The sequence below is a fragment of the Gavia stellata genome, chromosome 30 (assembly GCF_030936135.1).
Source record: "Gavia stellata isolate bGavSte3 chromosome 30, bGavSte3.hap2, whole genome shotgun sequence".
In the NCBI taxonomy this organism is placed as follows: Eukaryota; Metazoa; Chordata; class Aves; order Gaviiformes; family Gaviidae; genus Gavia; species Gavia stellata.
Genome location: NC_082623.1, coordinates 1,016,499 through 1,030,974, shown reverse-complemented (window position 1 = coordinate 1,030,974; position 14,476 = coordinate 1,016,499). Strand labels below are relative to the sequence as shown.

The following is a 14,476-nucleotide window of genomic DNA, read 5'->3' as shown; positions in this document are numbered from 1 at the left end:
GCTGGTAACTATTACAATAGGTAATTATTGTGAATTAAAGCAGGCCAGGGAAGCTTTCAGTGTTTAAAAAAAAAAAATCAAAACAAAAAAAGAAGCCCCCCAAAAAACCCTTAAGCAAAATGGCATTTATGCCAAATTAGAGAACTAAATTTTCAGTCTCACCAACTTTGTTTTGGGGAGATTGAGCTAATCCTGACCTGTTTCCCTGATTGGAATTCACAATGTTTATTGCCAAAATTTTACTAAAATAAAATGTGGGATCCTCTCCTAGAGACAACGATGCCGATGGTCATGTCTCTCATGCTGCCGGTACAAGGTACTTTTGCCTGTCCTTCTGCAATTGACTCCTTTCGGTCACATTGCTCCCGGTTAGAGTTCTTTCCAACCTGTCATTACCACTTAAGCTTTTGCCCTTGTAATTAGGCTTGACCTTAAAAGTTGACCTCTGTACTACAAACTTCCAGAACGGGCTACCTGTCACCATCTCACCCAGCCTGTAAAGCCTGCTGGCTGTCAGGTCGGGTCTGTTCTCCCCTTCCTGCGGTGTCAAGGATTCTCCTGTGTTTTACAGGCTTCACTCTCAAGAACGCAGCAAATGGCAAGCATGTAATTTTTTGTCTGTGTGCATTTCCATGGACTGCTGAATGCCAAGTCAGGCCTGCAAGGAGAAATGGGTAGTCTATTGCCCCTTCCTAAAAGGGCTGTTTGAAAGTGCAATGCACCTGTGTGTTAGGCTCAAGAAATTAAATAATCTGTTTAGATGACTTTGATGGAAGTTCTGCGATAACACAAAGAGAGGGAAAGTTGGCTGAGACTTCAGTATCATGCAGGCCTTCCTAGGGGAGATGCATCTTTGTTTCTTTAATTCTGGATCTGTCAGTCCTGCTAACTGCTTGTTATTTTAAAATGTTTCTCTTGGCTTGCTCTTTTCTGTTTTCCGTGTCCGTTGAATCATATACTCTGGGAGTGAGAACATTTGTTTCAGAAAGATTGATCTTCGCGCTCCAAGGTGCCATCCTCACAGATGCTCCATACCAAACTGCTTTTTATATGTAATAGAAGATATTTATTCACTGCACATACCTCATTTGCTAGCACTGTTTGTGTAATTACACTTAAAATGACTTTGTTTTTTTCAAAACCATGACTGTGTGAGGCACTCATAGCTGCCAGAGGAAAACACTGTTTTGTTGGTGTAGACACCTTGCATGTGGCTGTGTTTAGTAAATAGTCTGTCTTAGAGCCCTGTGCACTCCTGTCAATTGAACCTATTGCTTGAGGCATAGTTTCTGCTTACTCTCCCCTGGTAATGTCTGGTGGATGTTCTTATGTCAAGCATGATGCATAGATAGAAGATTTTGATACTGGACAATTGCACTGGTCTAACAAGCAGGGAGCCAGCTGTGAGCTTTGATAGTGTTTGCTTAGCTTGCTTTAAGCCCTGTTGAAGATTTTTGTTGGGCTCAGTCCTAGCTTCGTGTAGAAAAATGGATTTTGCTGTAGAAGACCAGAAATTCTGCCCACCAGCATAAGCAACTGCAGCAGAACTGTGCAGTGAAATCCACCACCAGGCCCACTCGGGGATGTGTGCTATAATGCGTACTCATGTACTACAATAGCAATGGCATGTTCTGCTTTTCTTCCCGAGTGTTACAAGGGAAGAACAATCCCTCAGAGGAAACAAAAGTGTGAATAAACAACAAATCTGTGTCCTCCTTAAGGTGCTTTCTGCACAGATTTTGCTTGTCTGTGGGGATGAAGTTCAAAAGCTTTGCCTGGCAAATGTATCCATCATGGGTTTTAGTAAGTAGAAAGCCTCCTTGCAGAAAGCCCTGGATAGCCTTGGCACTGACATCATCTTTATGATCTAAGGCGTACTGAGGTCACAGCAACTCTGAACTTGAGTTTAGTGCACACTGTGCTTGTAAAGAAGGGCCTTGGAAGTGCAATACTGAAACACTTGGTTTCTCTTCTTGTTTAAAATTGTAGAAAGGAAGGAAGAGCCCTTTGCCAACCACTCCAGCCATGAAACCAGGCCTAGCATCACTGAGCAAATACCACCACCCGAGCCCAACTCCTTCACTGCATCTGCCAGAAGAGTAAGTGAATTTGAATCAATGGGGACTCCAACAGAGCTTGAAAGCAGTAGGTTTTTCTGGGAAATGGACACTCTGAAACCGATTTTCAGAGGAGTTGTAAGATGTGAATTTAGGAAAGCATTGATAGTATGCAATTTTCATAAAGATGCTTTGTTAACAACGATATAGGACCAGCACAAAGGAGGATGCTTGTATGATAAGGTTCCTCTTGAATCCCTCACCCTCTGAAGCAAATTGCGCTGTTCACAAGGGAAACCCTACTTATCACAAGTGCTTTGTGCCACTGTTAGTTCTGAGTTGATGCCAATCTCTTACCAGCAGGAGATCTTTCACCAAAGCTGGTTCCTGCTGATACATCAGCATTGAATTTGGCATCATCATCTAAAGTGCCTCCGACTTGCCGAACTCCGTTGATTCAGTGGCATGATGTTATGGCCCAGTAAGCAGAGAGGATAAAGTTTGCATCTGACTAGATAGCTAGGCTATGAAAGCTTTTTAAAGGTGAAGTAGAGTTACTGAAATCTTATCTGAATTCTCCAGCTCTCACGTCACTCAGCTAGATGGCACCAGGAGACTCTGTTCTGCTGAGGACTGGTATCTTATGCTTCTGGTTTCTTTTTGCACCAGAGTATGGAGGACAGCTATACAATGCAGGCACCTTGCCAAAATCTGAAGCACTAGGTACATATTAGAGGGAAATTGTTTCTTGCTTAGTCACAATTTTTTATTTTTGACATGCTACTAAGTCTAACTTCTCATCCACGTCAAATGAAATAGAGCTCCTCTGGGTGTTTTTCAACTCAGGCTGAGTTAGCAGGGGAAGTATTAAAGGTAGAAGAATACTGGGAAGTGTGAGCACTTCAGTTAACCTTTTCCCAGCTGCTGGGTGGTGTTCTCACTCATTTGAGCTGTTTAACCCAGAATAAGGCTGTTAGGGTATAGAAGAAGGGCCTGTGTGCAAAGTGGTTATTAATTTGACTTCAGACACTTAAGATCAGCTACTTTATCTTCTCTTACATGTTTTGATTCTTCTCTAACTCTCTTTGTCAGATTGGGTTTTACATGGGAATTGCCTTCCATTTGTGGAGTTATTAATATTTGCTGTTTCTATGTTGTTCAGAAATTACAGAAGGCAGCTTTTACTGTGGATTTGAGCTTTCTCTGAGGAAAGTGTCAAAACTACATTAAAGCATTAGAGCTGCGTAGCTCAGTAGACTGGAAGTGCTAGAATTAGTGGAGTACAGGAGATTAAATCTGTGTATCTGCATTAAAATAACATTAGCTAAGAAACACTGCTAAAATACTGCAGTGATAATTTTGTCTTTGCAGTCTTGAGTCAATGAGTTTGAGGGCAGAGTTCCCCAGTAGCTTCCTTTATCCTGGATAATGTCAGATGTTTTGTGTTACATAGAATATGGTATAATAATGCTTATATCAGCTTTGACTGAAAGCCTTGTCTACCCCAGTGTCCTGCCCGTGACAGTGACCATCACTAGAGATGACAGAATCTAGCTGGACTTCTCTCCCACCTTCTAGCAATTTGCAATTCAAGGACTTGCTGAACCTGTGGTACTTTTTGTATTCAGTACCCCCTGTTAGACTTTTCCTCTATGAATTTATGTAGTCACTTTTTGAGTGCCCATAATGTTTGGGATCCTATAATGTCCAGTGGCAAAGGATTCTTCAGATTAATTACATATACCGAGCTTCCTGCACCTGTTTCTTTAAGCCTGCCACACGCTGGTTTTGTTTGCTGCCCCTAGTTCCTGTATGAAACAAGGAATAATTGATCCTTATTCACACTTCTGTGTGCCACTGAGGATTTTGTGTACCTTGGTCATATCTCAGCCTGGAGACTTCTTGATACACTGAATAACTCCTCTTGCTCTACTCATTCTTGTTGCCTTTCTCTGAATCTCTTCCCCTTCTTCTATACTGCTTTTGAGCTGTGGAGCTGAGCTGTGTGTAATATCAAAGGTGTGGTTGTACCCTGCAGTAACACAGAGGCATAATGGTGTTGTGTTTCATATTCTATTCTTTTCCAATAATTCCTAATGCTTTGTTTGCTCTATTTCCTATACAACTCGGTGTTGAGCCCCTGTCTTTGTAGAAGTGTCTCTTGCGGTGCCCGGGCTCCATTCTTGAATGGCAGTAGGCATCTTTTTGTAAGACTTGATAACTATAACTAAAGTTGTACATTTAAGCAGTTGTAGATTTGAGGAATAATATATGCTTGTCAGAAGTGCCTCACGTAACAAAAAGCACACAGGTCCACTCTGTAGTATGTATAGAATATGCAGTTACCTGACCGTAGAATGGTTTAAGCCAGAACGGGCCTCTGCAAGCCTGTAGTCCAGCCTCTTGCTTGAAGCAGGGCCAGCTTCAAGCCTACGTCATGTTGCTTTGAGCTACCTGAGCTCAGCTGAGTATTGAAAAGTCTCTGAGGATGGAGATGCCCCACTCTCTTGCTACCTGTCCCAGTGCAGCATCGCTCCTACCAGGAGGTATGTCTTCCTGCATGTCAGTCGGGATCTCCCGTGTTGGAACTTGTGTCTGTTCTCCTTCTCCTTTCACTGTAGAGAAGAAGTCTGGTTCCATATCCTCTGTGAACCCCACCCCACAAGTAGTAGGGCAATTAAATCCTTTCTTTGCCTTCTCTTTTCCATGCTAAACAAGCCAGGTTTCCTGAGTCTCTGCCTTTACATGTTGTGTGCTCCAGCTCCCTGATGATCTTAATGGCTTCTCCTGGACTCTCTCCAGTTTGATCTGTGTAAGGGTTTTATTTGCAGTTAGTCCCAAAAGAGTCTATTACTTTCTTTGGTTTTCTGCTGTTACTGATTAATTCCCTCTTCCTAAACAGGTGCTAATAAAAGCTTCATTGTTCCTTGTATTCCTTCTGCAAAGCTGGAGGAGGGCATTGTGTAGGCAAAGGGAGCCGCACAATGACACAAGATTTCTTTCATCATCTGTCCTTGGGGATGAGGGCACTATAGCAGTTTGCATCCCTGTGAGTTCACCTTGAGCTATGTCCTGTAATTAAAGCTAAGCAGGAAATCAAAGTCACTCCATCTTGTATTTACAAGTGTAGCCCAGCAAAAACTGGGGCTTGTTGAAACCCTTTCAGAACTTACAGCACTGCAAGGCACAATCTTACTTCTTCCAAATGTCCCTTTTTCTCCTCTACAGTTCAGTTGGCTCAGCAAGTCGGACGAGCAGAAGGATGAGTCACCTTCATCGTGGCGGCTGGGACTACGGAAGACTGGCAGTCACAACATGTTGAGTGAAGTCGCTGCTACTCGTGAGGCGCAGAGAGATAAGACTTCTTCTATCTATCGTTCTTCGTCAAGTCCTCGGATATCTGCATTATTAGACAATAAAGAAAAGGTTTGGCTTTCAGCAAAGATGGTTTAGTGCATCGCAGTTGAGCAGACTTTACCTCACAGGTTTAAGACCCTTTCCCTTTCGTTTTGAGTTATTGCTGGGTTTTGTATCCATAACAAACTTAGCTCTCTTTCATTCTTTCTTTTTTTTTTGAAAATTATTCCTATCCTATCAGTTGTTCTTGCAGAACTGTATTTCGGTGCCCATTTGACCTAATTACTGCTTGGTTTGGAGAGGGCTGCCAGTGAACAAGGGCTGCCAGTCTGGCCCATTCTTTAACAGAAAATGTCTAATCCAGACAGTAGCACATACCTGCAGTGGAAATTCTCCTTCACTGTCATCTATATGGGTTCCTCCCATATCCACCAGCTGTATTTGTGAATTCCATCCCACGTATTCACTAGCTGTAAATTTGCTGCCCATGGGTAGATGCCCCATCCCTGGAAACATTCAAGGTCAGGTTGGACAGGGCTCTGAGCAACCTGATCTAGTTGAAGAGGTCCCTGCTTGTTGCAGGGGGGTTGGACTAGATGACCTTTAAAGGTCTCTTCCAACCCAAACTGTTCAATTAGTCTATGATTTATAAGAAGTTCTAGTTAGAAGCCGCTTTTATTTACTAGCATGCTCTTCAGGACATCATTTTCAGAATTGATACTTCTATGCTGTGGTGTTGCCCAAGAAAATGCATTAAACCAGTTGTCCTTAGACAAGAGAATGCTTTCTTAGCCGAAGGAATTTGCACATGAATCTAGTTGTCACTGAACGTGCTGGAAGTGTAACAGATGTGCAGTTGAAGTACTTCTTTTGCTTCACCAGGATAAAGACAACAAAAGCTATCTTGCCACAATAGCCCCCAGAAGACTAAGCAGTACGAGCGATATAGAAGAAAAAGAAAACAGGTGAGACTGAACTTAATGCTCAGCTTCTGTCCTGTCAATAGTTCCTCCGGCATACCTTTTTTCTATATTCATGCTTCATATATTTTCTCAGCAGTCCCAAGTACACGGGAATTCACAATATCGAGAGCTATCTCTGACCTATAAAAGTTCTGGTATGTTGCTTCTCATTTAGGTGAGCAGGGCAACAGGCTGGTTTCTCCAAGCCTGTATTCATGCATATATGGTCTCCATCCAGGAAACTTTCTCCTTTTATATGCTTGTGCCTCATTTTGTAGCTGGCACCTACACTTGTACTTCTGTCACTTGCTCATCAGTCACCTTCAGTCCCTTTGTTTACACATCTGTCATTTTTTGATTCACCTGAGTTTGTGAACTCTCTCGTGTATGGAACTGTTTCCATTGCAGGGGTTTTTTTATGGTGAATGTGTGTAGTTGCCCCTGGACAGAACCACAGTATAAACAGGATAAATATTTAGTATCTCAAGACACATTTGAGAAGCTATCTCTACAAACAGATTCTTCACAGTTGTGCTAGAAGGAGTAAAAAAAATTTGAGCTTAGCCTCATTTCTAGCCTCTTCCACAATCGTGGTAGAAAGGCACATATAGAGGAGTCATTGCGAACTGTAATTGTTGTGAAGAAATCACGGCAGATGACCACCCTGAGAGAATTTCAGCACAGTTTGAGATTCTTTGCTGATCTTTTGCTGGAACCTCCCTGCTGTGTTCTTGCTTAATCTCAGCCAGTCACTGTGATTTAGAGTTTAGCAGACAATTTGTGTCTGCCGATAAGCTTGAGTGGTTTTGGCAGTGGCTTGTATTGAGTGGCATATCCAGCTGACTGCTGATAAGTGTCCTTTGCTTGGTAAAGTAGGGAATGAGGAGAATTGGCCTGCATGAACAGATGGTGCCCAGACATACTGTGTAGTACAGATTTTTCCCGATAGTCTTTCCTTTCAGAACAGCTGAGTTTAACTTCACGGAACCTACAGGTGTCTGAAGGGGCATCAGCATGGACATGGCAATTGAAAAATGAAAAATAATTGCAGGCTGAGGAGTATTTGTGTTGCATTACAAGCTCGAGAAAAGAATAGGATATGCTGTCAAAGTGTGTATTAGGAAAAGGAGCCCTGATTTCAGATAACTATGATAAATAGGACTACTAGCATTTTTTTGATAACTTGTCAAGTAGTTTTAGATATTGCCAAATATTTTGCTTGTTGTTTTCTGCTGCTAAGTATAGCAAAGGGTTTGCCATACTGAATTGCTTTACTGTCACTGCCTGCATACCTCAGAGGATAAAAACTTCCCCTGCAGTTGCAGTATCTGTCCATTTATGCAATGTTGTTTGCTACAAGACAGCAGAGAGAACATCAAATGACGTTGTTTAATATGTTAAATTACTTTTATGGGCAATCTAAATTTCAATTGCAAGTTTTCTGACTAAAAAGGATCTTGTTCCTCCTTATGCAAAACATTACATCATCTGGTGATTCTTAAGTAATACAGCTGGCAATAACAGAAACTTATGTTAAGGTCAGAAGAGGTGTTTTCAGTGAGTTGTGTCACCTGTGAACAACAGTGCACCTAGGTGTAAGGGAAGGATTTGTGTTGTGGAACTGTAAAGGAGCCAAAAGCAGACTCCAAAAGTTTTTCTAAACAAACCTTGTGCTCTCCTCTGCATTAGAGAATCAGCTGTTAACCTAGTGCGGAGCGGCTCTTACACCTGGCAGCCATGGAGGGATGAATCAAAGGGAAACGAAGCTCCTCATTCTGGTGCACCTACTACCTACGTATCTACCTACTTGAAAAGGTATGTCCAATTCTGTCTTACATGGGTTCCCAGGCAGTCAGTTCTACTCTTAACATGCCTCCCAAACTTCAGCCTTCTGCTTGCTGCTTACTGCATCAGCGTAACTGGTCTTGGGATCCTCTTCTGCTGAGAGCAGGAAATAAAAATTAAGATTTGTCAACATTTGTCATGCTAAATAGTATTTTTAAGGCCATCATTTTTGTTGATTTGTAAATTGCTGAACTGAATTTAAATACCCTTGTTCACATAATTCAAATGCAAAGTGTTTTCTCAGTTTTATGCTAGTATTATGGTTAGATAATAAAACCAAAATTGATAATAAAAAGAGAATAAAGTAATTACAGTCTGAAAGCATTGTTCAGATAGCTATTGACAGGTAAGTTGTAGCTTATCTCTAATTTTGGTTTATATTAGTCCATGTTTATGGCATCATTATCAGAAAAGTGGTAGCGTTCTTCTGCATGACTTACAGCACTTGCTAGGGAGTAAGGCTGATGTCTCCAACCATTTTCTTGTGGCAGTAAGGAAGCAGTTTCTGCACAATGTATGTGAAACTGTAGAGGCTGATTGTTGGTAAACTAGCCAAGCAGAATCAGGAAAGCAATCCTGTGCGTAACTTCTCTAATTGGCAGTATCTTTTACCCCTTTGGAAGGCAGAGGCTCAGTTTCCTTGAAGTACCAGCTAATGTCTGTCTCTGAATGAGGTGCATGACTGCCCTGCTCTGTTAAAGCAAATAATACATCACTGAGTTTTCATCTCAGTTGTGAGAAGAAGTATCAGCCCTTTGTGCAAGTACAGTGCCATCACCTCATCTTTATTTTGGCTAATACTGGCAACCATCAAAACAGCACGTATAAACATGTCACGCTGTAAAGCCATTAGATCTGTGCTTAAGGAAAAGGGCAGAAGTATTTCAAGGTTTGAGATTGTTTCACCAGATTCTAGACCCTGAACTGAGTAACTGTCCTGAAGATGGAACAATTGCTTGAGATATTTGGGAAGAGGCAGATTTTTTGTGTTCAGGTACTTACGCTGGTAGAGGTAAGTTGTGCTCGAGGATGTGTCTGTCCAATTGCTGAGCACATACAGACCCATTTCCACAAAAGGTGAAGCAGATAGCCACTTCAAGCAGTAGACTTCTCCTGATCTGCTGATCCATTCCAGTGACTTCACATCTATCCTGGGACATGATGACAGGCCAGCCTCCGTAGCTTGTCTCTCTAAAGGCAGTTCGGCAAGCCACAGCTGATTACATTGGAAAAATATTGCCTCTTGCAGCTGGCATGCCTTACTGTTCCCTAGTCTGAGAGACAGTCCAGTCACTCACATGGCTGTCCGTTGAAATTTTACAAACATTGCCTGTTTATCTCAGCTGATCCAGAACCAGATTTAGTATTACATTCACACAGTTGTACTGTATTTCCTTGATGAAACTGTACAGAGACTAGACAAGTTTTTGGCTGGCAGTGGTATTTTGCTAATACCGATTTCCTATCACAAAGGCTGAATTCTGGCCTTTTATAGGAGAGTGTTGGTTTACAAGCAATTACAGAGAATAGTTTTGCCGGGTAGGAATAAAGTGTACTACTTTTTAAAGAGATCAGTGGGTTTGCATTTTATGTACAAATAGTAAAATCATGATCAATTTGACCTCTATCCCATATGGTTTTCTATAGGAGAGCACAGAGAAATGAACAATAATTGTATTGAACCTCTGATTTCTCCAGCTTTGTGCATCAGCCTCTAAGATGAGGAAGGGAACCTGGTTACCTGTTAAGGATAAGCTCTTTGTCATTTCCAAGTATTAACAAAACTCTGAAAACAACTCCAAAAGATAAAAGCTCATTCTGAGAGAGGAAGAATTAATGTGAACATGACATACTTGGATGTTACTGAGAGGATGACTTCTGTACATCTGCATTTCCCCTTTACCTTAGCATTTAACTAATCTCCATAAAGACACCTAGGTATGTTCTATAAATGCTTTATATGACCCCCAAGCAAAGAGTAAACAACAGCAACAGATCATCTTAAGATGTTGAAAATGGCTTTCCTTTTAAAAGGGAACAAAATAACTTGGAGCAATTTGCAAATGTTCTTTGGCTTTAGTTGAAGCAAATGTTAAAGATCTCTGTAAAGGTAGTGATGGTCGTTCATTCTGCTTTCTCTATGGGTGTACCACTAGCCCAAAAATTCACAAAACCCTGTTCTGACAGCCTGTTCTCCATTTTAGTGCATATTGGCCTTCAGGTGAAGTGAACTGGCTCTATATATGTTAAAGTATTTGAAGGAAAACTGGCGTAGCAGATTGAATTAATTCAGCATCCTTCCTTCGATGTCAGCCATAAGTGATGCCTCACAGGAAGGGATTGCACACACCAGAATGAAATCACTTTTTCACACAGTTTCTCCTTCATTTTACATATTTGCATATATGCCTTCTTAGTGGTTTTGTTCACATAAAAACCATCACAGCGAGTCAGGCCAACAGTCCATGAAGTCTAGACTGTTTCTGACAGCAACTGGTTTTGAAGGACAAGTTGCAAAAGCTAGGATAACTTAAGAGCAGTCTTCCACCTCCCACACTCTCCTTGATTCCAGCAATCGTGAATTTAGGAGCCAGGGGTTATACCTAACCATTGTTCTTAATAGCCACCACTGTGGCCAACTTCCATAGGCAAATCCTATTTTGATCTCTGCAATACCCTATGGCAGTGTGTTAAAAAAAAAAATAGTTATGTGTTTTGTGCAAACCTTTTTTATTAGCATATGGGGAAGCTTTTTAAGGTTTTGATGGTTTTTAAGATTTTGAATTCTACTTGCCTTAGCTGTTTCCAGAAGTATTTCTTTTTATTGATTTGAAATGTTGCTTTCCATTTCATTGCTCATTCCCTGACGGTTATGTTATGGTGATTATGTTGGAGAACTATAGCAGTGTGTCAGTGCCTTTTTTATTCCTAATGTTGAATTCCTTAGCATAAATTCATAATCCTCCCTTTTACAGATTCATATGAACACAGCTGTTAATTAACAAGATTCCCTGGCTAACCTTTTTCTTGCAATTTTCTGGTCCTGTTCAGATCAAATGTGAACAATTGAATAAATGCCTTAGAGTCCTCCTCAAACTGTGCAGTGTCACCCATGCCAGGTGACAGGGTGGGGAGGTGAATTCCTGTAGAGCTGGCAATGCCTTGGCTCCCTTCTTGTGAGCAGGAGTGTGTGCGTGATGCCCCAGCAGCACGTTTCTCCGACCTGGGGCGTGTGTGCGTAGGTGTTGGCACAACACCATCACCATGCTCTTTTTGTCCATTCCTCCTCCTTCTTCCCCTCTCAGCTCCCCCACATCTCTGCTCTGCCAGGCACCTGGTGCTGCTTCCATCCTCTTGTCTCCCCTTTTCACCCATTACCTTTCCCTTCTGAAAGACAGTCCTTGTCAGGTCTTACTTAATAACCCTCCCGTGTCCTCCCTTCCTGACCAAGTTCCTTCTCTTCTTTGCAGCCACCACTCGTGCCCCAGTCTCTCTGCCTTGGGCTCTCCTAGGATGGTGCCACATCAACCCTGCCCCCCCCAGGGTTGCCACCACCTTGTCCCCTGCCGCTCCTCTTGTTCCTTCCCCTGGCACACGCTCCACTACCATCATCTCCTCAGTACACTCATTTCTGCAACTTCACAGCTGTTTGCTCTGCACGCCCACACCGGCCAGGCTTAGCTCCCTGCTCTCACCCTCCTCCCAGCCCATCTCCAGGGCTTGGCCTTTTCCTCTGCTGCAGAGAGCCAAGAAGGGAGGCACTTGCTTCCAACAGGACTTCCCGCTCCCCCGTGCTCTGGGCAGGGGCTGGCTTTCCAGAGGAAGCTTTGTTTAGGGTCCGGTGGAGGTTGTTACCTGGTGACAATAACTTGCTTGTTCCTTTGTGACCTGGATATGGCAAGCAGCCATCAGCTGAAGAGCCCAAATGTAAGGTTCCTCCCCGTGGAGGCCTTCCAGGATGCCCATTCTCTCCTCTGGCTGTCTAGGGACCAGCTGCTTGTTCTGGGCTGGCTGGGAGCCTTGGCATATAAAACTGATTTGTAAATTGGGTGCCTAAGTGAATTGGACTGGATCCTTCCTCCAACCTCCTGTCCTTGGCTGTTGTCCGGCCCCTTTCAAGTTTTATTTCAGCCTTGGCCTGCTCTCTCTGGCTCTAGTGTTGACTTCCAGTTCCAGACCGTTGTCCCTGGCTTTCCCATAAACCTGTAGCTCTTAGTCCCGGTCTGCTTTTCCTCTAGGTCAGCTTTTATTCCTGGTGCAACTGCTTACCTCCATGTGTGCTGACATGGGAGTCATTAGGATGCAGGAGGTGAGAGGCAGCCTTCCAGCCTTCTGAGCCTTTGATCCTGCAGTCAGCCCAGTCTGACCAGTAGCAACCAGGAATACCAGTTGTTAGGAAAGGCGTGGCAGGATCCTAGATCATGCATGCACGCTCGTTTGCTCTGTGCAGACGAGCAGCCTGTATTTGGGGCTCTGGCAAGATAAGGAGACTTTGCCAGATTTAATCAAGTCTGGTTTTAGAGGTGTGAAACTTCTCCCACTTAGGGTGGATTTTCTCTGAAAAAGCGGAAGGGTACATCCTCATGTGAGAGCCCTTCTCCTTTTCTCCTGTCTCTTCTCCAAAGTATGAGCACTTAAACACTTACAGCTTTTCAGTAATAATGGTTTTAAGGGTTTTGTTTTAAACTGGCAAAATACGTATTTCCCTTGCTCATTCTTGAATACTTTTTGGACAGTTTTGCTAGCTATTTTCCAGAAATACAGAGTTTGTGCCAAACATGCCTTAAAGAAAATTAAAGCCCGAACTGATCATCTTTGCCAAAGCTTTAAGCCAGTGAAAAAAAGTTGTTAAAACTTGAAGTTCTGGGCATCCTTAGGAGGTGATGCAGCCAGACCTGCTTATGTCACTCTCTCCTTCCCGGCTTTAAGCAACCTCATCCTTGCTCATTGTCTCTACCTTTGCCCGGTACACAGGGGTGCTCTGTGTGCGCCGCTTTCACTGCAGTAGGGTTTTTCCCTTCCCTGATCTTCACCAATTCACCTCCACGCTGTTATTCTCTCACTGAAGCTCAGCTGGGCTTAGCTAAGAGGGGTGCTGCTAGCGCTAGCCTGCGTGAGCGACCTGCAGCAACTCCGGTGTGCTCTAATCTCCTTGCATACATTTTGCTAAGATGTAATACTTGCTCCCTTTCCAGCTGTGAGCCCAGCTGTAGTGATGTTCTGTTGAATATTTACTGTGCTCTGAAGGACGTGATTTTGTGATGTTTTACAGTGCTTCATTTGGTAGAAGTAGTGACCTCAGCAGTCCCTACATTTCAGCCAGTCGCAATACATCTCTAGCTACCTCACCCACTACCATTGGTTCATCTACCTCATTGGGCACCCCGTGGCAACCTGTCTCTTCCTGTCCCACATCTCTCGGTGCGAACACTACTGCATCAGCCCGCCAATATACCAGGTAACGGCTCACAGCTGAGATAACACTGCAGAAAATCAGCATTTGGGTTGGAAGTTCTGGATTCTGGAGTGGATTATGGATTGGAAGTGTGTTTCCACATGGGAAGTGCTGATAAGAAATCCCAGGATGGTGATGTTAGACAATTTCAGCACCGCATGTGCACCAGCAGGCAGTTTAACAGCCCGTATGTGACTGTAGCTTCTTCACTCACTGCAGTGGTCAATTGTGCCCTCTTGCTACCCTGTTAGAGACACAGTGTGTTGCTCAGGCTGCTCTTGGGCATTCAGTGTACAAGCTCTTGGAGTTCATTCCTTCTGCTTATTCACCAGGTACATTTCCTAATCATTTTTGCTACAAACAGGGACATGAAGACTATGAATTCCTCCTGCTTATTCTTCAAGTTTTTAAAAACTCATTTTAATGTGTGCTGTTCTCTACAAAAACACGAGTCTAGAATGAGGAGAATGAACTGTCAATGCTCCCTTGAGGTGTCTGGTCTCAGTCAGCAGTTGAGTTCACTTGCTTTGCTTTCCATTATGTCTTCTCTATTTCAGAGCCCCTTTCAGGCAACAAACTGACTCTGCTGTAGAGAAAAATACAGAGGGCATCTCTGCTAGCACCCCTCTAGGTGTAATCACAAATCGTGCTATACTCGGCTCTGCTAATGGTATTGCGAATGCCAGTGCTGCCTCAACTACAGGAAAGGACTTCTCAGCTGAGGAAGCCAGGGAGCGCAGAAGGTTAGTGAGCAGAGTGCCGGTGTGTGTCGGTCCCCCTCTGTGATCAGGTCTCACGTG

At 43.2% G+C, this 14,476-nt stretch overlaps 1 protein-coding gene across 4 annotated transcripts in view; it reads left to right on the top strand.

The window, feature by feature from the left end:
* PPP1R12B (protein phosphatase 1 regulatory subunit 12B) overlaps positions 1-14,476 on the top strand; it is a 127,427-nt gene that overhangs the window by 49,803 nt on the left and 63,148 nt on the right. For 2 of the 4 annotated variants that reach the window (XM_059830979.1, XM_059830978.1), the window contains exons 9-14: positions 1,990-2,099; positions 5,286-5,483; positions 6,297-6,379; positions 8,066-8,191; positions 13,494-13,679; positions 14,234-14,419. In XM_059830979.1, coding sequence (XP_059686962.1) covers positions 1,990-2,099; positions 5,286-5,483; positions 6,297-6,379; positions 8,066-8,191; positions 13,494-13,679; positions 14,234-14,419 — 889 coding nt within the window. The remainder of the gene's footprint in view (positions 1-1,989; positions 2,100-5,285; positions 5,484-6,296; positions 6,380-8,065; positions 8,192-13,493; positions 13,680-14,233; positions 14,420-14,476) is intronic. The other 2 variants (XM_059830981.1, XM_059830980.1) reach the window with 1 other exon arrangement.